Source organism: Haliotis rufescens, unplaced genomic scaffold (assembly GCF_023055435.1).
Source record: "Haliotis rufescens isolate VD_foot unplaced genomic scaffold, xgHalRufe1.0.p SCAF_14, whole genome shotgun sequence".
Classification (NCBI taxonomy): domain Eukaryota; kingdom Metazoa; phylum Mollusca; class Gastropoda; order Lepetellida; family Haliotidae; genus Haliotis; species Haliotis rufescens.
Window position 1 is genome coordinate 14,183,735 of NW_025963824.1, and position 22,249 is coordinate 14,205,983.

The window sequence follows — 22,249 nt, forward strand, 5'->3', positions numbered from 1 at the left end:
CTAATATGACGCAACGACGTGGCTCTTTTACACCTTTTTGCGAACATTAATGCATTTTCGCGGCGATTCATGAAAAATAAAATGGTATCTAAAGAGCCCTCGGCACGTCCACAACAAAGACCTCACAGTTTCCCCCCCCCCCCCCAACACACTACCTGCACAGACACGACAGCCATCGTGCGTCATGTGCAGCATGTACATCGATTTTGGAATGGCTGGTCAGAGCTACCGGCCCTTGGTTAATTATCCGGCAAATACAACATCCCAACGATGGGGGTTGAAAATGATTAATCAAAATGATGCGGCCCGAAGAGGAACTACACACTAGAGTTTCCCAAGAGTGATCTGACATTATCCGGCGTCCCACCTGGCTGGGATGGTGACGTGAGGGTACGATCTAACCCTGTCCCCGGAGGCATGAAGGGGAGCCGTGAACAGCAGGGCAGGTACTGATACAGTCGACCTTGCCAGAACCATCCATACGTATTGTTTGATGACGTCTCCACGGGCTTCTGTGTGATGCTGGTGTTGGTGGCGTCAGTCCCCAGGAGATTCTGCCAAGCATCAATGCCTCGGTCTTTCCGTGATCCTGTAAAAGGTGTAGTTGAAAAAGGGGTTTTATATTCACATCTCTATTCTAAAAAGCAGCCACACAGAGAACATGGAGGCAGTACATTCACGAGGCAACCCTCGCGTGTGATTGTAATGCCTCACTTAGCTCATCTTGTGGGAGAAGGTCGAGAAAACCGCAAGACACAAGAAATAAGTTTCCATCAAGTCACTTTAGCCAAACAAGTATTTTTGGTCGACATCACATTATTTTCAGAACATCTAACATTTCTTTTGTGAATAACCTCAGTACAAATTACTTTTCCCCATATAATTAGTGAACTTGTTACAGAGTAGTGGCCAGACCCTCAAACTGCAGACATACCCCTTCCAATAGTAGAACAAAGAAAACTAAAGATTTTCCTTATGTTTTTGTATCCAACGGACTAGAAAATGATGCTTGTGGTCAAATGTTTTGGTGGCAGACACTGTTTTGGGGTCAAAATACGCTTAGATTTTGTAAAAATTAAGAAAATCAAATAAAGTCCCCTTAAAAGGTAATGTATGCATTGATTCCTTATTTTTATCATTTGTGTGATAGTTAACACATAGTAGACTTGAATTATTATTATTATCATTATTTTAATTATAGCTTCTCACAAATTGAGTTATTAGTAAAAATAAGCCAAAATATGGTAAATGTTTCTATTTTTTCATTTTCCAATTATTGGAAAATGAACTGTAATGAATTATTAGTTTTATCAACCCAGCCATTTGATATCTCAAAATGAGCCGACACGTCTTATGAGGAGACGGCAGTGTTCATATTCCACATAGCTTTTATGATTTTTTTAAAAATTGGTAATATGTTACCCCACCCCACCCCATCCCACCCCCATTTTGTCAAAATGTGCATTCCCATTGCTAATTTCATTAATAATAGAATTATACAACAAATACATATCACCATTTGCAAATACCTTTTCTATGTAGGATATAATTGAAGGTTTGGCTAAAATCAATGATTATTTAAACCACCTAGGAGGTACATTTGAAGGTCAGTCATTTTCAAGGTCAAGTTCTAAATTAATACATAGTTAGAATTAAAATGGCTACAAATGCACATACATTACTGGTTCTGGGTATGCTTGGTTAAGCCCTATAGAATATACGAAGAAACAAAGAAAACATGTGCACAATAAGATCAAAATAGCTGCTCCCCCTCAAAATTGACAATCAGATGATACTGTGGACTCAGGACACATTGAGGTACATAGGGAAAAGAATTTATGGTCGTCAACTTCTTTATTTATGAGGAACAAACCGGTTCGGAGTAAAGCTGGGAGTACTTTCTCTATGGAGCAGAGAACATGTACATTTTCCTGTAAGAACAACAAAGTAATAAGATAATAAAGGTGGAAACTTCACAAGGGAATCCAACAGTTAATTGGCGCTGATAGGTGATTAGCAATGGACAAATGGAACAGTTAACAGTCTCCGAGCCAATGGCAGAGGCACAATCAGCACAAATCCCAACCCCAGAGGATGTAATACCAGATCCCCTGCAACTGTGGCCACCAACACATTGGAGAAACCCTCAGATCCCTCAATACTAGACTCAAAGAACATCAGACCTCTGTCAACAAACTAGACCTGAAATCCGCCATTAAATCAGCGCCAATTATCTGTTGGCTTCCCTTGCTTAGTTTCTACCTTTGTTATCTTATTACTTTTGTTGTTTTTACAGGTACATATATATGTTCTGGGCCTCATAGCATTACTTCACCTGATGAAGGAGTAAGCATATACTCCGAAATGCTGTGTTCCTCATAATAAAGAAGTCAACATCCATTAATTCTCTTCTTTATGTGTATCACTTTTAAATGTCATTCAAAGACGACATAAATGTACCTTAACCTCATAATCTGACATATATCAGAATATTTATGAATACCCAAGGAGTGTACTGTATGATTATATTTGTAATTACATACATGATTCTTCATAAGAGGACGTCACTTAAACCACAAAACGCGTACAGTTCGGTATGACTAGACTGTCAAAAGTAACAACAAATACATATGACCAAGATGTTAATGAGAAATATCTTTACTCATGGCATAAAAACAATATTGTGGCTATGTAGCCATACTGCGTTCCAAACACACTTCTGCGGGTGTACACAGCAGACGTAATTCAAAATGAATATGTCGGTTTTTAGTTTCCACGAAAAGCAATCAATGCATTATTGTGTTACTTGATTTTCTCTCTTTTCCATTACGATTACGTTTTTGAAAATTTTGTGAGTGACAGGTGTTACCGGTAGGGCAGGACATGTTAACCATTCTTACTGGATTTCATTGATCAATTCATATGATGTTCACGGCTCTTTTGCTGTTACGCCCAATAGAATAAAAAAACATGTCTGCCAACAAAAGTAATCATCACAACCATCATTTTCTAATGCATAAATGACATCTTGTGAAGAAAAATGTGGTTGTGCTTTGTTCAACTGTGGGGAGGGGTTACTCCCTAAATAAGCCTCTTTTTAAGAGTTGGTCACTACTCTATTATCTTTTTACAGATATTGAGGAAATTAATGGAGATGTTCTGGGTGAAAACATGTATATTTCTTGCATATATCATATGCATGTCACAGAATATGTCCCTTTTCAGAGGCGTTGTGTGGTAATCGACAGTCCTCGATTGGTGATAATGTTTACCTTTCGCGGTATTATCCAGGAAGATGGCGATGAGGCCACCAAGAAGCATTGGAGTTCCAAGAATAAGCTGCAGAATTTTATCAAGGTCCTTGACCCCTGAAAGTGAATCATATCCAGCATCGGTGCACACCAGAAATGGGCTTCATATATATGTGGGGAATCGAACTCGGGTTTTCGGCATGACGAGCGAACGTTTAACCACTAGCTAACCTTCTGTCCCCTTTAGACAAGAAAAGGCTGCCGAGGTTAATGCTGTTGGGATTTATATATATCCGTGGGTGAGCACATGTCCAGTGAATTGTGTAAAAGCTGTTAAGGGGACGACTACGTGATAAACTCGGAATGTGGGGTGTAATCGTTGGTCCCTTATGCTAGCGTGACGTTGATTGATGATCTTATTTGATTGGTAGATTTGACTACATTTAAAGTGGTTAATGAGCGATGACCACTTCCGACCGCATCACTGCGCTGAATACGTGATCACGAAAAAGAATCCTTTTTAATAAACGCATGTTAGTCATTGTAGAATGGAGATAAACCTTTTCTCTTTTTACATTTTGAATAAACAACGCTTAATGTAACGGCATCAGATCTCATAATTAAAACACACTCATCGGAAAATATGCAGTAATCTGGTTCTTACACACCCTTAATTTGAACCATTTTATTGTATTCTCGTGATCGCACTGGCGCATTAAAACATAACACAACGGTCATGGGTGACATCATCCGGTTGACTGCTAACAACTCACACGTAGTGTGACCCTCCACAAAAGGAGGTCTACCATATCTGTGGATTGTCAGGGCAGCGATGATCAAGCAAAGTCTAGATAAGATCACAGAATATATGTGAAACACACTAAAATCAGACTGAAGCACGAGAAACGTATCAGTTGATTACAATCAGGAAAGTATACCTCAGGTCATCGCCATGGAGTAGCCAACCACGGACCTGAAATTCGATCTCACTCATATGTTTGCTATCAGTTATCTAAATTCTCACCCACAGAGGTGTGTACGAAAAGCCGGTGATCATTAGTACTAGAGACAAACCTGTTTCGAGGTCCTCAGGGTGTCTCTCTAACCACTCTGGCAAAAATATGCCAATGAACAGAGCCATCCCAACGATGAGGAGGTTCCTGGAAGAGTTCATATTGACGTACTGTAACGAAGAGAGTCCGAGAGTGACCATCATGCCACATACTGCTACCATAGAACCGACAAGAGCTGGGTCCGGTATTGTCGCTATTGCAGCACCGACCTTCCCCACGACCGACAGCACCAGCATAATGGCACCGGCACTGTACATGATGTAGCGGTGAGCTGTCTGCAACAGTGGCATGGTACGAATCAATCAAAGTATTTAGCTAATTTTTACCATTTAAAATCGGTCATGTTAAATGCAGGTCCACAATGCAGGATCACAATGGTGTACATACCGGTTTATGCATTTACGACTCCAGAAACGCAAAATCATATTTAAGTCAATTCTTATAAATAAATACGTCAACAATGACAAGTTCACATACTACTTATTTAATAAGGCTGTAGACAACAATACAAAATCAGCTACGTCGTTTAGTGCAATAATACAACAAAGCCTGCTCATTCTACTATCTACCAATCAAAAATCAGTAGCCCGTTTGTAGGGTGACCTAATGGTCAGCCAATCAAATGTCAAGAAATCACTTGCAACTTGTTTATATCCAGTGAAAATATCTCTTTTGAGTATGTGAACATACTTTAGTCAGAGTCATTGCAGCAATGTTGGGTGTGTACGAAGTTGTTGAGAGGCCAAATCCCACCGCTCCAGAAAGTAGTCCCCCAAGCCCTTCTACAAATATCCCCCTGTTGATGGCGTGTTTCGGTGGAGTGGTGACTTCACACGCTTTGGCCGTAGCAAAGTAGTCCCCTACAGACTCAATAATTGAGGCAAGGAACGCTGCTATAAATCCTATAAACAGTCCTATGTTGAACGATGGCTTTCCAAACTGTCCTGAAACAGTTGAAGACATAAGTGGTGTACAATAAACATATATGTACATCAACTTGTTGAAATTCACCTGGCAAAACCAAAGTTGAAAGTAAGCTCAATTCTTACTGAATTAAATAAACAAAAATAACGTACTGTATTCTTGGGATACTTTAATATGGTCTGCAAGAAAGGGGCAAATTATCCTTTTCCCTAAAAATGTGAGGCATATGTAATTATATTTCAGAAAAAATACAGGAGCTTGAATATTATTTATTAGAAACAACCACCACCCCACCCCGAATGTCAAATAGCTTCTCCCTTACATCATTTGAAATCGGATTGGCAGCCCAAAAAAGGATTGTAATCGGATGCAGCAATAGGATTGCTTTGACAAAGAGCCTGTGGATTTAAGGTTCACCTAGTGCAGTTAGGACTAACATTAGTGTATGGTTCAAGCTACATATACCGTGAATAGAAGCAATAAAAATCTTTCCTTCATCACCGTCCACCGTACGATTGCGACCATATCGTATGCAAAGTGTTCAGAATCACTATCAAATAGTCAGAGTATCTCCCCAACTGGCCACATCTGTCACAAACACACGCAAAGGCATGTCAATTGCTCTCTTCTGTCAAATACATTTCTACGTTTTATAGGCATATGAACCTAATGCGGAAATTTCTGTGAAAAGTTTGAAAAAAAAACATTGGTCAGTTAAAGCATTGTCTACTTAGCAAACTTTGGACAGAGACCAGCAAAACGACTTTTTGTTTGTAAGTACTGACGTTCAATACAAAGACACTGCCTGTTATTCATATACAATCATAGCTCAATAATAATTCTACCATGACATTGAAGAATGCTTGATTCTGACTGGTTAAAAAAGAGGTTTCCATTTGGCTACGGAAACCCCTTAATTATATATTACTCCTTTTCACACAAAAAAACGTGCGCATGAATACATCGATAGCCTACATATCGATTAATAAAAAATGGCTGCCAATTGATCACCCATTGAAACTGTAAAACGTATCAATATTTCCTCTATTCTATACTGGGTCTCTAATACAAGCCAGGTCTCTAAAACATGCCGGGTCAACAGCTCTCGCGAAAATAATAGACTGCCTAGCCTCTAATAGAGGAAGTACGGTAGTTTGTTATCGGATGTTTTTGGCGACGGCATGATGTTCTAGGCCGTAACCCTGACTGCTTCGATAATGAGATTACAATACTCTACGAAGGCATAAATTTTGCATACAAATTAAATGTTTACGAAACTGTTAGGGACAAGTTAGATGACGAACAGACTCGGAAGAGGCAATTTCATCATTGCAGCAACCGACAATGAAAGTAAAATATAACAATATAATTGTTGTGTTTGGAGAAACTTTATTCATGAAACCATTTTTTTGTGATCGATAGTCATTGTCATCTCCGTCAAGCACCACCGTAAAGATTTGGCAGGAGGAGACTTAAAAGTCCATCAGAAAGCACTTGTCCCTTCGAAAAGGCCACGAAAACAATTTCCCCCAACATCACAGCTTATCAAAATTGATGAAATTTATTTCAGGACACGCACATTTATGAAAATCATACACGAACCACAATTTCACAAATGTCTCATTTCTTTCACACACAGACTTTGAATCCATGCAGATTTCTCGTGTCAAAATAGCCGGCTCTTCTGCAGCCTAAAAAGCAGCTGTACAGTCCTACTCAGTTCCATTGGCAATCGCATTGTACCAGCAGGCTCATTCCAAGTAAATTTACAGGTTAATGTTGAACCACATCATAGTTCGGGGTTGCCATCTTGCTGGTGTAACTTGTATGAGGCACAAAATGTAAACACAACACTGACAGCCATTGACAGCTGTGAGGTGTGAGTAACCGTGATGTAGGTCAGGTGCTGCCACATCCAAGTTCGAGGTGGAGAGGCTTTTATTGTGATATTTTTTATTATTTTCTGAGGCAATTGCTAACTACCTGATAAATCTTACCAACGTAAAATAAATGGTAGAAAGTTATATCATAAAGTTTTTTTGAGAAATATATTCGTTTAGCATTTTTAAAACTATTTCTACAACCTGTCACCCCTACAATGGAAATGGCATACTCGGTTTCCAAAAAATGAATTCTCTCGTTGATTTCCAAGAAATGACTTGCCGAGTCCAAATTGTGCAGAGCAGGTTGCGATAGAATTAAAACATCTATCTTTGGACTAAGTTTGGTGGGTTATTTGTCAACTTCTTTTTGAAAAACTATGTGTGTTGAACACTTAATTTGAACTTCTCAAGACTATGGGTAATTTAATGATGGACCTTCTTCATATTTGTTAGACATATTACTACCTGTGGTCACTTTTCGGAATGTCCTAAGATTGTGGACCTTTGTACCCTGTTTTGTTACGCATTGCAAGAGAGCTCCGTTTTCAAAGCGTTGTTGCTGTCATGGTAGAATGGAGATAAACCTACTGTGTTTTGAAATTTGATGTAGTCCCACTGTAGAGTAGATGCCTCTTATTTTTACATTTGGGACTACAGTGGGATCACATCAAATTTAAAACACAGTGGGTTTATCTCCTAAATCAACCTTTTATTTGAAATCTAAACACCATTTAGCCCCTAGTTCAGTGTTAAGCTGGTTGTGCATTTGTGAATGAATCTAAAGTAGTGCCATCGTGACTTCCAAGTGAATCACATAACGTAATTTATGTTCAGCCAATCACAACCGTATTAATTCACCCACAACTCTTCCATATCTGGGTACCGATAAATTTAGCCAACGGCATGACTGTAAGTTTTGCGAAATAAAAAATGGACATATTGACGTTATAACTTCATTGTTTCGCGCGATTCTTTCTAAAATCAAGGGGTCGGTCGGGTAGCCTAGTGGTTAAAGCGTTCGCTCGTCACGCCGAATACCCGGGTTCGATTCACGACTTGGGTATAATGTATGAAGCCCACTTCTGGTGTCCCCCATCGTGATATTGCTGGAATATTGCTAAAAGCAGTGTAAAACCATACTCACTCACTCTTAAATCAAGATGTCTTGCTGCAGAGAGAGACTTCCGTTGTGAGGTATTCGGGTCACGTTTATTATTCCAGCCAGTTAGCAAGACTCAACTACTATCTTTAACAACCCCGTAGGGATCCTGGGTTAGAATAGATCCCCAGCTTCCAATGCAGGTCGTAAGAGGTGACCACATGGATCTGTTGGTGAGACTCGGTGACTTGCTTGATTATGTGTCATCGTACCCAGACAGCGTGGGTCGTTGCTCACAATATCGATCATTGATTTGTCAGGTTCAGACTCGATTATTTACAGGTTGCTGTCATAAAGCTGGAATAATGAGGCGTTAAACCACAAACAAACAATCTTTAATAGTGTTATTTACCTGGGTGGGGGACGTAAAACCAAGGCGTGCGATGTAACATCGTGGATTTGGCATCTGTCCTGGCCCTGAACCTTGGATTGGCGGGGTCTGTAGGGAACACGTTTGCGTGTGTTAGGATTCCAGATACGGCCCACACTACGAGGATGCTGAGGAGGACCTGATGTTACAACAACAGTTACAACAACAGCTACAACAGTCACAACAACAGTTACAACAACAGTAACAACAACTTCTCAACAGTTACTACAACGGTCACAACAACATTTACAACAACAGTCACAAACACAGCCCTAACAACAGTCACAACAACAGTCACAACAACAGTTACAACAACAGTCACAACAGTCACAACAACAGTTACAACAGTCACAACAACAGTTACAACAACAGTCACAAACACAGCCCTAACAACAGTCACAACAACAGTCACAACAACAGTTACACCAACAGTCACAACAGTCACAACAACAGTTACAACAGTCACAACAACAGTTACAACAACAGTAACAACAACTTCTCAACAGTTACCACAACGGTCACAACAACATTTACAACAACAGTCACAAACACAGCCCTAACAACAGTCACAACAACAGTCACAACAACAGTTACAACAGCAGTCACAACAACAGTTGAAACCTTATCGATCTTGTATTTTGCAAGCATTTTTCATGATGGTTATTTGTTTTAATACCCATGCGGGTTCCGGTTCAGTATAAGTACCCAGTATCTCATGCTTGTTGGGGTTTTCAGATTGTGTGCTATGTGGCAGTGTATTTTATTGTTTACAAAGATTGTAACTGTGTTTCTGTTAAGATTCGGTAGACCCTCATTGCATAATGTTAAGACAGTAATCAGTCGTCAGGAAGTTACTATATTTAGATGCTAGTGTGATATGTAAACTTCCGGTCCGGTATACCTCGGACAGTGATAGTATGTTATAGAAACATCTGGAATGTTCCAGTGCCGCTAGACTGATGAGGGCACTGTGTAGAAATTTCCAGTAGCTTGTTAGGTTGTTTATTTCCATTTGAGAATACATCAAGACCAAAAGTGTTAAGATCACCCCGGAATCCCTGCCTAGCCCATTTTGGAAGTTTGATACTGACCACTGCCATTACATTATTTACTGTCATTGAAAATTGTGCCACCACTCTGTTGTGTACTGCCATTGTAATGGTTGTTCGGAAATTGTGTTGTTTGTTGGTTTCACACTTTTCACAGTTCTTTTGAGTACAGACTTAACATGTGTGTCATTGCTTTCAGTCCATTATTGACAGGCTGCTTGGACATAGCTGGAATACTGCTGAGTCAGCGTTAACGACATTCACTCACTAATAACAACATTTGAAATTGACTAATGAATAAATGTTTACTGTTAATCGCATGATTGTTTCCACGTACCGGAAGTAGCTGAAAGATTAGCACGCCATGAGTCTTGCTCTTTCTCCTCCTGTGTTGGGCGCTACATGCGCTCTGTGTGGGGAAGGGCACGGCGATATGGCCAAGGTACAACGCAAACAGCACGACAAGCACAACACCTCTGGTGAAAAAACATTTAAACAATTTGTTATGTTCTGCATTCAAATAAGCTGCACATGTTTAGATTTGTGTTGTTGCGGTTGTTCTGAGTATAACGTTCTACGGTGATGAATCTTAGATATTATGTGTAAATTACATGAGATTATATCCGCATTTGTTTCTGTAACTTACATATATAAACATTGTTCCTTTGTAATGTATGATAAACTGCCGGGTACAATATAGCATACACCCATGTCTCAATGTACCTTGAAATGAAACAAGAAGAAATTGTTATTCGATGGTAATGTTTTTGGACTCTTTTTTCTGTGATTCTGGTTCACGTCAAATGTGCGTGCGTGCGTGCGTGCGTGCGTGCGTGCGTGCGTGTGTTTTCTCATATTCACCTTTATCATGATACAGGTATACAGATCAGAATCACTTCAGGCCTTCCTCACACATCAACTAGACACTCAGCGATACAACTGAATTAATGTTCCAACTCATTCACTAAGTATCAAGTGTCAACTGATTTGCAGGCATGTTCGATTCCTCACAGGGTTCAATGTATAAAGCAGGTTGTCCACCGCCATGATATTGCTGGAATATTCACTAAAAGCGGCGTTAGGCCAAACTCTATCACACACAAGCTTTTTGGAATAGCTTTTCCGAACACCTGGTGTCATCTATATTTGATAGTGATTCATGAACACATGCTCATGATATAGTCGGAATCGTACAATCCACCATATCATAGAAGTATGTACTCACAGTAAGGATAGTTCCCATGACGACCGTGAGTAGGCAATGAGCACCTTGTACACACTCAGTCCTACCAGAGCAATGGTAGGGGCCACTGTAACTGGTCCTACAAACTTCATTAGAAGCCCTACAAGTCCTGTCCCGCCAATGAGGATCTCAACAGACGAAGCAGCCATTAAACTTCCAGATATCTGAAAGTACAACTTTTATTAAGCACCGTCATCATCATCATCATCATTATCATCATCATCATCATCATATCGCATTCACCGTTATCACTATTATTTCTACGCATTATCATAATCTCGCGAGGCTTTCAAACCCAGCTCACACACACTGCATTCTCAACGCCCTTTTGATAAAGCTTCGTAAAATGTTCAGCAGACGTGTGGTTGCAGAACTCGTGTGTACTTAATACCCTATTATGTTTATTGGTTTGTCAGCATGTCTGCTTGTGGATTTCACAAAAGTGGTAAATATCTAAGACTTGCATCCCTTCCACAGACTCGACGTGTTATACACTCTTCAAAAAAAGAAACGCACAGGTAATATGTACTTCGTTGAACCTGACTACACAAAAAATCCGGTATATGAATTAGATATATGTTATTAGAAAATGTTGGTGGCCTGATATTCGACAAACGGTGCGTCAAAACGCAGCCATTGTCGATTTGCAATTCAATTGTCAACATTTTACAAGTTCGAAATTGCCGAGACGTAATACCACAGGACGTATCCAAATGGGGGAATCGCAGTCTTCTGTTGCACGCCATTTGCCGCCTTTGGGACCGATACACACAGTTCAATTCCACTGCAGACCGACCAAGAGTTACCATCCCTGCACAGGATCGCTACATTCGACTGTTCCACCTACGTCATTGTAATGCCACAGCTACGGAGACTGCAGGACGCATACCTGGTTTGAGGAGGATATCGGACCAGACTGTCAGGAACCGACTTCGCGAGGCTGGAATCCGACCCAGAATACCAGTTATCGTCCCTGCTTTGCAACAGATCCATCGAAAGCAACGCTTGCGTTGGTGCCATACCTTACAGCTTTGGAATTTCAGAAACTAGAGACGAGTGTGGTTAAGCGATGAATCACGATTTCTTCAACCGGCGAGATGGAATCATTGACCGTCAGAGGGAGCTGTTTCAACAGGACAACGCTCCAAAGCACACAGCTCGTGTCATGGAAGACTACCTTCATAATGCCAACATCAACGCCATGCCCTTGCCGTCGCGATCTCCAGATCACAACCCAAATCGAACACCTGTGGGATGAACTCGATCGACGTGTACGTCAACGTCAGAACACGCCGCAGACACTACCACAACTGGCCAACGCGTTACAAGCAGAACTGCGCAGAATTGCGCACAATTTCGCAGGACAGAATTCGTACACTTATCCAGTCAGTGCCGAGGAGATGCAGAGCCTCGATTGCTGCCCGGAGCGGCCACACGAGATAGTGAGTTCAGCGCAATCTTGTGGCCTTATGTGACATGACAATGAACAGTTTTCAATACCAGTGTACAACGGCAACATGTGCCTATCGAGCTCCAACATTTCAAATTTGTATCTATGATATTAAGTTAAATATGTTGACTTTATTAGGTACAATAAATTTCTTACAAATCTACCTGTGCGTTTCTTTTTTCTTAGAGTATACATGTAACTAGAATACTGTTACAAGCGGCGTTTAACCCAATTTACTCACTCACGCATTAGGGAGGTGAATTATGGAAGTGTGAGTATACGAAATCACGTTATAGATCCAAGCTATTTGAGACCGCCCCCGTGGTCTAGAAGTAGATTGTCTGATCTGAGAGCGGAAGGTCGGGGTTCGATCCCAGGCCGCGTCATAGCAAAAGAGGTTTAAATATTACTTGTTACCCTGTCTGGCGCTTGGCATTAAGGGGCTAAAACAAGGACTGGTCTGCTTGGAGTCAGTAGACTGTGTCTGAATGAAGAATTCGTGTTAAACTACGGCAAGGTATCTCGGTGGGCTAGCACTATTAACTCTGCATTACTCGGACTAGTATAAACAGCAACACAAACACACACACGCATACTCGTCGCTACCTCACCCTCACCCCACCCCACCTCGATCCAGCCCACCCCACCTCACCCCACCCCACCCCACCCCACCTCACCTCACCTCACCTGACCCCACCCCACCCCACCCCACCCCACCTCATCCCACCCCATCCCACCCCACCCCACCCCACCCCACCTCGATCCACCCCACCCCACCTCTAATGCGTGCCAGAAATTAAACGTGGGTTCGAAATCGATGTTCGCTCAAATTATGTTACTCGGTTTGTCGTCACCATCCGTTCTGGTGGTTTTCACCAAAGTGGTAAACGCCAAGATCTGCATCACTTTGGGCTTTTTTCCCACATTAAGCTGACATGGCACAGCACAGATACTGAGAGCGGCGTTATAATAAATAGGATCAGTATTCTTTCACCGTTAAACACCTTCTGTATACCAATGACAATCATTGTACGAAACTTCGATACACATACTTCTCTCAGTTTGTCTTCGGGACTCAAACAGGTCGGCAAGTCGTCCATTGGAACAGTATCTGGGGTTGAGGTGGTGTGGTTAGCATCGTTGGTGATGTTGTAGTATGTGCTGTTGTAGTCTGTGCTGCTATCTGGAAAGAAAGAGAGAATCAGCCACCCACCCATACAAACTCCCCCACATAGAAGCACTCTATCTCTCCACAATCCCTCCTTCACTCACTCATCCATCCGCCCACTCACTCACTCACTTTCTCTCTCTCAACCATTCACTCACAAAAGCAACATCCCACATTATCTACACACCCGCACACTCACTCACGCTCTCCCCTACTTACCGACACACCTACCGACCCACCACTCACCCACCACTCACCCATCCAATCGCCTGCTGAAAATACCAACACTCACTTACCTACCTACCCACCACTCACACATCTACCCAACACTCACCCACTCACTACCTACCTACTAACCGCACCCCACCCCACCCCACCCCACCCACCCTTCTTACACACACTCACCTACCTATCTACAAGCGCCTCCACTGACTCACTCCCGACACAACCTTCACACCAACACACTCACTCACACACCAACTACCTACTTAAATTAATTCACTCACTCCTCACCCTACCTACACACTCACCCACTCACCTACCCAAACACTCATTCACTAACTCATCTACACACTCGCTCACTCACTCACTCACTCACTCACTCACTCACTCACTCACTCACTCATTCATTCACTCACTCACTCACACGACAGACACACACTCACTCACAATCACTCACTCACGACAGTCACAGGAGCACTTATCAGCCTGAAATACACACGTCAGTGAGTGTAGGCCCTTCGTCATCCCCGGGTACTGTTAGCAATCCCGGATACAGTGTTGACTTTTTCATGTTAGGACAATGACTCGAAACCTGCTGGGCATCAGTCAGGAAGTTACTGTACTGTCCCTAAGATCCCTGTGGCGATCTCTCCTGGAGAACACAGGTAACATATCGCCGGCCACTCTCCCTCCGTTGCCATTTCATCAAGCCTTTCTAGCCACTAACCCATCCTCTCACCAAACTAACCACCCAACCAGACTCAGTCACGTACTCACTCCACTAACCTTTACACTCGCTAACTCACTCACTCACCACTGGTGTCCCAGTCGTCTAAGACGCCGCATTTCGCTGTGCACAGTTGCATCCTTGGGCACGCCAGAAACCTTGGATCATGGATTCGAGGTTCCTAGGTTTGCCAGCACCATACCCCTGCTCTGAGACCTGCATCACTTCGGGGTTTCCTCCCACATGAAGTTGACACACCGACATATAACTCGAATACTGTTCAAAGCGGCGTTAATCCACTCACTCACACACTCATCAACTCCGACACAACCGCTCGCTTAATCACCTGTACAAGACCACTCCCTGCTTCTCTGGGCTGTCAGCAGGGCAGGTAGAAATGCAACTGACGGACCCTGGATCATCGGCAGCCTGGGAAAAGAGTTATTGCAACGAGGCACCCTCAATTGACACAAGTAATCTTTTGTTCGGTATGGATATGTTCCATCTGTATCAAGGCGGCCTGTAAATATTCTGAGCCTGGGGCCCGTGCACACAGCGATGCCAGCGCTATGGTAAAGAGTGGCAGTTAGCGTTGGAGTGATAGTGTTAGCGCGAAGTTCGCTGTGCAACAGGCACGAGGAAAATTAGCTACACCCATCTTCCTTGTCGAATGACACGCCCAGGTTACCCCGGAGTTGGCTCTGGGTGTGGAGTGTGGAGTGCGTGGTTTGTGGTGTGTAGTGTGTAGTGCGTAGTGCGTAGTGAGTGGTATGCGGTGCGTGTTGCGTGGTGCGTGGTGTGTAGTGTGTAGTGTGTAGCGTGTAGCGTGTAGCGTGTAGTGTCTAGTGTGTAGTGGCCAGTGCGTAGTGTGTAGTGTGTAGTGTCTAGTCCGTAGTGTGTTGTGTGTAGTATGTAGTGCGTAGTGTGTAGTGTGTAGTGTCTAGTCCGTAGTGTGTTGTGTGTAGTATGTAGTCCGTAGTGTGTAGTGTGTAGTGTCTAGTCCGTAGTGTGTTGTGTGTAGTATGTAGTGCGTAGTGTGTTGTGTGTAGTATGTAGTGTGTTGTGTGTTGTGTGTAGTATGTAGTGTGTTGTGCGTAGTGTGTAGAGCGTAGTGTGTAGTGTGTAGTATGTAGAGTGTTGTGTGTAGTATGTAGTGCGTAGTGTGTTGTGTGTAGTATGTAGTGCGTAGTGTGTTGTGTGTAGTATGCAGTGTGTTCTGTGTTGTGTGTAGTATGTAGTGCGTAGTGTGTTGTGTGTTGTGTGTAGTGCGTAGTGTGTTGTGTGTAGTATGTAGTGCGTAGTGTGTTGTGTGTAGTATGTAGTGTGTTGTGTGTTGTGTGTAGTATGTAGTGTGTTGTGCGTAGTGTGTAGAGCGTAGTGTGTTGTGTGTAGTGTGTAGTGTGTAGTATGTAGTGCGTAGTGTGTAGTATGTAATGTGTAGTGCGTAGTGTGTAGAGTGTAGTGTGTAGTGTCTCGTGTGTAGTGCGTAGTATGTAGTGTGTAGTGCGTAGTGTGTAGAGTGTAGTGCGTAGAGCGTAGTGCGTAGTATGTAGTGTGTAGTGCGTAGTGTCTAGTCCGTAGTGTGTTGTGTGTAGAGTGTAGTGTGTAGTGTCTAGTGTGTAGTGTGTAGTATGTAGTGTGTAGTGCGTAGTGTGTAGAGTGTAGTGCGTAGAGCGTAGTGCGTAGTATGTAGTGTGTAGTGCGTAGTGTCTAGTCCGTAGTGTGTTGTGTGTAGTATGTAGTGCGTAGTATGTAGTGTGTAGTGCGTAGTGTGTAGAGCGTAGTGCGTAGTATGTAGTATGTAGTGCGTAGTGTGTAGTGTGTAGTATGTAGTGTGTAGTGTGTAGTGTGTAGTGTGTAGTATGTAGTGTGTAGTGCGTAGTGTGTAGAGTGTAGTGCGTAGAGCGTAGTGCGTAGTATGTAGTGTGTAGTGCGTAGTGTGTAGAGTGTAGTGCGTAGAGCGTAGTGCGTAGAGCGTAGTGCGTAGTATGTAGTGTGTAGTGCGTAGTGTGTAGTGTGTAGTGTGTAGTGTGTAGTGTCTAGTGTGTAGTGTGTAGTATGTAGTGTGTAGTGCGTAGTGTGTAGAGTGTAGTGCGTAGAGCGTAGTGCGTAGTATGTAGTGTGTAGTGCGTAGTGTCTAGTCCGTAGTGTGTTGTGTGTAGTATGTAGTGCGTAGTGTGTTGTGTGTAGTATGTAGTGTGTTGTGTGTAGTATGTAGTGCGTAGTGTGTTGTGTGTAGTATGTAGTGCGTAGTGTGTAGTGTGTAGTGTGTAGTATCTAGTGTGTAGTGCGTAGTGCGTAGAGTGTAGTGCGTAGAGCGTAGTGCGTAGTATGTAGTGTGTAGTGCGTAGTGTGTAGTGTGTAGTGTGTAGTGCGTAGTGTGTAGTGTGTAGTATGTAGTGTGTAGTGCGTAGTGTGTAGAGTGTAGTGCGTAGAGCGTAGTGCGTAGTATGTAGTGTGTAGTGCGTAGTGTGTAGTGTGTAGTGTGTAGTGTGTAGTGCGTAGTGTGTAGTGTGTAGTATGTAGTGTGTAGTGCGTAGTGCGTAGTATGTAGTGTGTAGTGCGTAGTGTGTAGTGTGTAGTGTGTAGTGTGTAGTGTGTAGTGTGTAGTGCGTAGTGTGTTGTGTGTAGTATGTAGTGCGTAGTGTGTAGTGCGTAGTATGTAGTGTGTAGTGCGTAGTTTGTAGTCTGTAGTGTCCAGTGCGTAGTGTGTAGCGTGTAGTGTCTAGTCCGTAGAGTGTAGTGCGTAGTGCGTAGAGCGTAGTGCGTAGTATGTAGTGTGTAGTGCGTAGTGTGTAGCGTGTAGTGTCTAGTGTGTAGTGTCCAGTGCGTAGTGTGTAGTGTGTAGTGTGTAGTGTGTAGTGTGTAGTGTCTAGTGCGTAGTGTGTAGTGTGTAGTGTGTAGAGTGTAGTATGTAGTGTCTAGTGTCTAGTGCCTAGTGCGTAGTGCGTAGTGCGTAGTGTGTAGTGTGTAGTGTGTAGTGTGGAGTGTGTAGTCCGTAGTGTGTATTGTCTAGTGTGTAGTGCGTAGTGTTTAGTGTTTAGTGTTTAGTGTGTATTGTGTAATGTGTAGTGCAAAGTGCGTAGTGCGTAGTGTGTAGTGTGTAGTGCGTAGTGTGTAGTGCGTAGTGCGTGGTGTGTGGTGTGTAGTGTGTAGTGTGTTGTGTCTGGTGTCTGGTGTCTGGTGTCTGGTCTGAAAGTGTGTAGTGGATTATATAGTGTGTGGTGGATGAGGTGTTATGTGTGGTGTGTAATATGTGGTAGGTTGTGTCTGGTTGTGTGGTGTTTAGTCTGGAGCGAGTGACGTGAAGAGTGTTTAGTGCGTAGTGCGTAGTGCGTAGTGTGTAGTGCGTAGTGTGTGGTGTGTAGTGTGTAGTGTGTAGTGTGTAGTGCGTAGAGCGTAGTGCGTAGTGTGTAGTGTGTAGTGCGTAGTGCGTAGTGCGTAGTGTGTAGTATCTAGTGTGTAGTGTCCAGTACGTAGTGTGTAGTGTGTAGTGTGTAGTGTGTAGTGTGTAGTGCGTAGTGTGTAGTGCATAGCGTATATTGTCTAGTGCGTAGTGCGTAGTGTGTTGTGTGTAGTGTCTAGTGTGTAGTGCGTAGTGCAAATTGCGTAGTGTCTAGTGTGTTGTGTATGGAGTGTGGTGTGGTGGGTTGTGGGTGGTGTGTAGTGTCTTGTTGGTGGTGGGTAGTGTCTGGTTGTGTGGTGTGTAGTCTGGAGTGAGTTACGTGAAGTATGTTTAGTGTGTTTTGTGTAGTGTGTGGTGTGTGATGTGTGGTGGTGGAGTGTGTTGTGTATGGAGTGTGGTGTGGTGGGTTGTGGGTGCTGTGTAGTGTCTGCTGGATGGTGGGTTGTGTCTGGTTGTGTGGTGTGTAATCTGGAGTGAGTGACGTGAAGTATGTTTAGTGTGTTGCGTGTAGTGTGTGGTGTGTGATGTGTGGTGGTGGTTGAGTGTGTTGTGTATGGAGTGTGGTGTGGTGGGATTTGGGTGGTGTGTAGTGTCTGCTGGATGGTTGGTGGTGACTGGTTGTGTGGTGTGTAGTCTGTAGTAAGTGAGGTGTAGTGTGTGTGGTGTGTAGTGTGTGCTTTTTTGAGTGTGGAGTGGGTGGTGTGGGTGGTGGTGTGTAATATGTGGTATGTAGTGTTAGATGTGTAGTGTGTGGTTTAAGGTTGTGTGTTGTGTGTTGTGTGCTCTTTGGTGTGTGGTTGTGTGGCGTGTGATATCGGGTAATGTGTGGTGTCTGGAATGTGGATTGTGGAGTGTATTATCGTTTGTGTGGCATGTAGTGTGTGATGTATAGTGTGTTGTGTGTGGTGTGTGAAGTGTGTGGTGTGTGGTATGTGTAGTGTGTGAGTGTGTCATGTGTAGTGTGTAGTGCGTGGTGAGTGGTGTGTGGTGTGTAGTGTTTGGTGTGTAGTGTGTGGTATGTGGTTTGTGAGTGTGTGAGTGTGTCGTGTGTAGCATGTAGTGTGTGTAGTGTGTAGTGTGTAGTGCGTGGTGTATGGTGTATGGTGTGTAGTGTGTAGTGTGTGGTGTGTAGAGTGTGAAATGTCTAGTGTGTGTGGTATCGGGGGTGTGGTGGGTGGTTGGTGTAGTGTCTAGCGTGTGGAGTGCGGGGAGTGTGGTAACGGATTTGTGGTATGGAGTGCGTGGTGTGTGGAATGTGTAGTGTGTAGTGTGTTGTGTGTTGTGTGTGGTAGGTTGTGTGAGCCGGCTGGCTACGGCACTGGTGGTATGTGGTGTGTGGAGTATGGAATTTCTTGTGTGTGGAGCATGGGGTTTGTAGTGTGTGGAGTGTGGCTGCTGTAGTGTACATTGTGTAGTGTGCAGTGTGTGGTGTGCAGTGTGGGCAGTGTGTGTAGTTTGGTGTGTCAAGTGTGTGGTTTGTGGTGTGTGCTGTGTGCTGTGTTCTGTTTGTGGTGTGCGGTGTGTGGTGTGCAGTGTGGGCAGTGTGTGTAGTTTGGTGTGTCAAGTGTGTGGTTTGTGGTGTGTGCTGTGTGCTGTGTTCTGTGTGCTGTGTTCTGTTTGTGGTGTGCGGTATGTGGTGTGTCGAGTGTTTGGTGCATGGTGTAGAGTCTGTAGTGTGTGGTATGTGGTGTGTGTTGTGTGTAGTTTGCAGTGTTTGTGGTGGTTGGTGTGAGGTGTGCACTGTGTGGTATGTGGTGTGCAGTGTCTTGTGTATGGTGTGTAGTGTGAAGTGTGTGCTGTGTGGTGTGGTGTGTGCATTGTGCAGTGTGTGGTGTTTGGTGTGTCGAGTGTGTGGTGGGAGGTGTGTAATATGTGGTGTTTTGTGTTTTGTGTGTGGTGAGGAGTGTGTGGTGTGTGCAGTGTGCAGTGTGTGGTGTTTGGTGTGTGGAGTGTGTGGTGGGTGGTGTGTAATACGTGGTGTTTTGTGTGTGGTGTGTGGTGTGGAGTGTGTGGTGTGGAGTGTGTGGTGTGGGTGGTGTTTCGTGTTTGGTAGGTGTTGTGTTGTGTGTTGAGTGGTTTGCTGTGTGTGGTGTGCGGTGTTTGGAGTGTGCAGTGTGCGTGGTGTGTTGTGGGTGATGGGTTGTGTGTTGTGGGTGATGTTTTAATATGAGGTGTGGAGTGTTCAGTGGGTGGTGGGTGTGGTGGGTGGTGGGTGTGATATTTGGTGTGAGGTGTGGAGTGTGAGGTGTGTGCAGTGTTGGGCGTGTGGTGTGCGGCGTGTGGTGTGTGGTGCTTCAAGTGTGTAGTGGATGGTGTGCAGTGTATGGTGTGTAATGTGTTGTGTGCAGTGTGGGCTGTGTAGTTTGTGGTTTACGGTGGGTGGGTGTAGTGTGTGGTACGTGGCATGTTAAGTCTGTGGTATGTGGTGTATGGTGTGTTGTGTGTACAGTGTGTGGTATGTAGACTGTTGTGTATGGAGTGCGTGCAGTGTGGTGTGTGGAGTGTGGAGTGTGTGCTGTGCAGCGTGTAATGTGTGTTGTGTGTTGTGTAAGGTGGTGGCTGTTGTGTGATGTGTGGTGTGTGGTGTGAGGTGTGTCTGGTGTTTGGAGTGTGGTGTGGTGTGATGTGGTGTGTTGTTTGTAGTTCGTGTTGAGTGGTGTGCTGTGTGTGGTGTGCGGAACGTGGAGTGTAGAGTGTGGAGTGTGGAGTGTGGAGTGTGGAGTGCGGAGTGTGGAGTGTAGTGTGGTGTGGTGTGGTGTCGGTTGTGTTTGGTTGTCTGGTAAGTGTTGTGTTGTGTGTTAAGTGGTGTGCTGTGTGTGGTGTGCGGAGTGTGGAATTTGGAGTGTGGAGTGTGGAGTGTAGAGGGTAGTGTGGTGTGCGGAGTGTGGAATGTTGAGTGTGGAGTGTGGAGTGTAGAGGGTAGTGTGGTGTGCGGAGTGTGGAATGTTGAGTGTGGAGTGTGGAGTGTAGAGGGTAGTGTGGAGTGGTGTGGTGTGGTGTGGTGTGGTGTGGTGTGGTGTGGTGTGGTGTGGTGTGGTGTGGTGTGGTGTGGTGTGGTGTGGTGTGGTGTGGTGTGGTGTGGTGTGGTGTGTGTGCGGAGTGTGGAGTGTGGAGTGTAGTGTGGTGTGGTGTGGGTTGTGTTTGGTTGTCTTGTGGGTGTTGTGTTGTGTGTTAAGTGGTGTGCTGTGTGTGGTGTGTGGAGTGTGGAGTGTGGAGTGTGGAGTGTAGTGTGGCGTGGTGTGGTGTTGTGTGGTGAATTGTCGATGGTGTTTGGTTATGTGATGGGTGTTGTGTTGTGTCTCGGGTGGTGTGGTGTGTGTGGTGTGCGGAGTGTGGAGTGTAGTGTGGTGTGGTGTGGTGTCGGTGGTGTTTGGTTGTATGGTGGGTGTTGTGTTATGTCTTGGGTGGTGTGCTGTGTGTGGTGTGCGGAGTGTGGAGTGTAGTGTGGTGTGGTTTGGGTTGTGTTTGGTTGTCTGGTGGGTGCTGTGCTGTGTGTTGAGTGGTGTGGTGTGTGTGGTGTGCGGTGTATGGAGTGACTGGAATTTAAAAGCTTCACTATCGATATGAGAGGTGTATTGAAAAGCAGAGAGATTATGTTGAAAAATAAAATTAAACACAAGTTCACAATAGTTGGTTTTGTTTGTTAGGCTTGGAACTTTTGTACCAGCCCTCGTGTTTGTCGGGGACCATATGCGTTAAACCAATTGTTACGTTAAGCTTAGATACGATAGCCGAAACCACAGATCCCCCAACCCTTCTCTCCCCCCGAAACACGACAAAGGGTGAAAGTAAATACATGCTACTACTTACCTGGTACCGAGTGCTGTCTGAAGCAGGGTACAGGCGCCTGATGTAAATATTATGGTAGAAAAGAGTTGGGTTCTAATAAGACTGCCATGATCTGCGCCCACTATATCAGCGGTCAGGAAACACCCAATCAGAAAATAAGGAACGCAGATGAAAGTGTGCTGTGAATAGAAAATAGTGAACGCATTTGCATCTTTAATCAAACGAAACAATATACTTCACTGTGTCCTATTCTCCCCCGTGTCCTAATCATGTGACCGACCTCCGTGGTCTAGTGGTAGAGCGTCCGCCCGGAGAGCGGAAGATACGGGGTTCGATCCCCGGCATCGTAATACCAAAAGACGTTAAAAGATGTTACTTGTCGTTACCCTGCCTGGCGCTCGGTATTAGGGGCTAAAACAAGGACTTCCGCTCTTCGGATATACGCTCTATATCCACTAGACCACGCAGTGGTTTGAGGAGGATATCGGACCAGACTGTCAGGAACCATCTTCGCGAGACTGGAATCCGACCCAGA

The 22,249-nt window shown here is 44.1% G+C and overlaps 1 protein-coding gene across 1 annotated transcript; it reads right to left on the minus strand.

The window, feature by feature from the left end:
• Nucleotides 1-145: 145 nt before the first annotated feature.
• Nucleotides 146-21,965, minus strand: LOC124124422 (solute carrier family 23 member 1-like). The gene is made up of 10 exons (XM_048395520.1): nucleotides 21,736-21,965; nucleotides 14,866-14,948; nucleotides 13,455-13,585; nucleotides 10,935-11,116; nucleotides 10,047-10,185; nucleotides 8,643-8,799; nucleotides 5,015-5,268; nucleotides 4,326-4,599; nucleotides 3,273-3,368; nucleotides 146-589 (listed from the first exon to the last, which is right to left on the minus strand). The coding sequence occupies exons 2-10, from the start codon at nucleotides 14,939-14,941 to the stop codon at nucleotides 318-320; spliced, it is 1,581 nt and encodes a 526-aa protein (XP_048251477.1). The 5' UTR covers nucleotides 14,942-14,948; nucleotides 21,736-21,965; the 3' UTR covers nucleotides 146-317.
• Between the last annotated feature and the right edge of the window lie 284 nt (nucleotides 21,966-22,249).

Coding starts and splice junctions, on each gene's coding strand:
- LOC124124422 (XM_048395520.1), bottom strand. CDS start 14,941: ATGATCCAGGGTCCGTCAGTTGCATTTCTACCTGCCCTGCTGACAGCC. Junction 11,117..13,454: donor CCGAAGACAAACTGAGAGAA/GTATGTGTATCG, acceptor TTGTACTTTCAG/ATATCTGGAAGTTTAATGGC. Junction 5,269..8,642: donor GTTTTACGTCCCCCACCCAG/GTAAATAACACT, acceptor CAACTGTTTCAG/GACAGTTTGGAAAGCCATCG.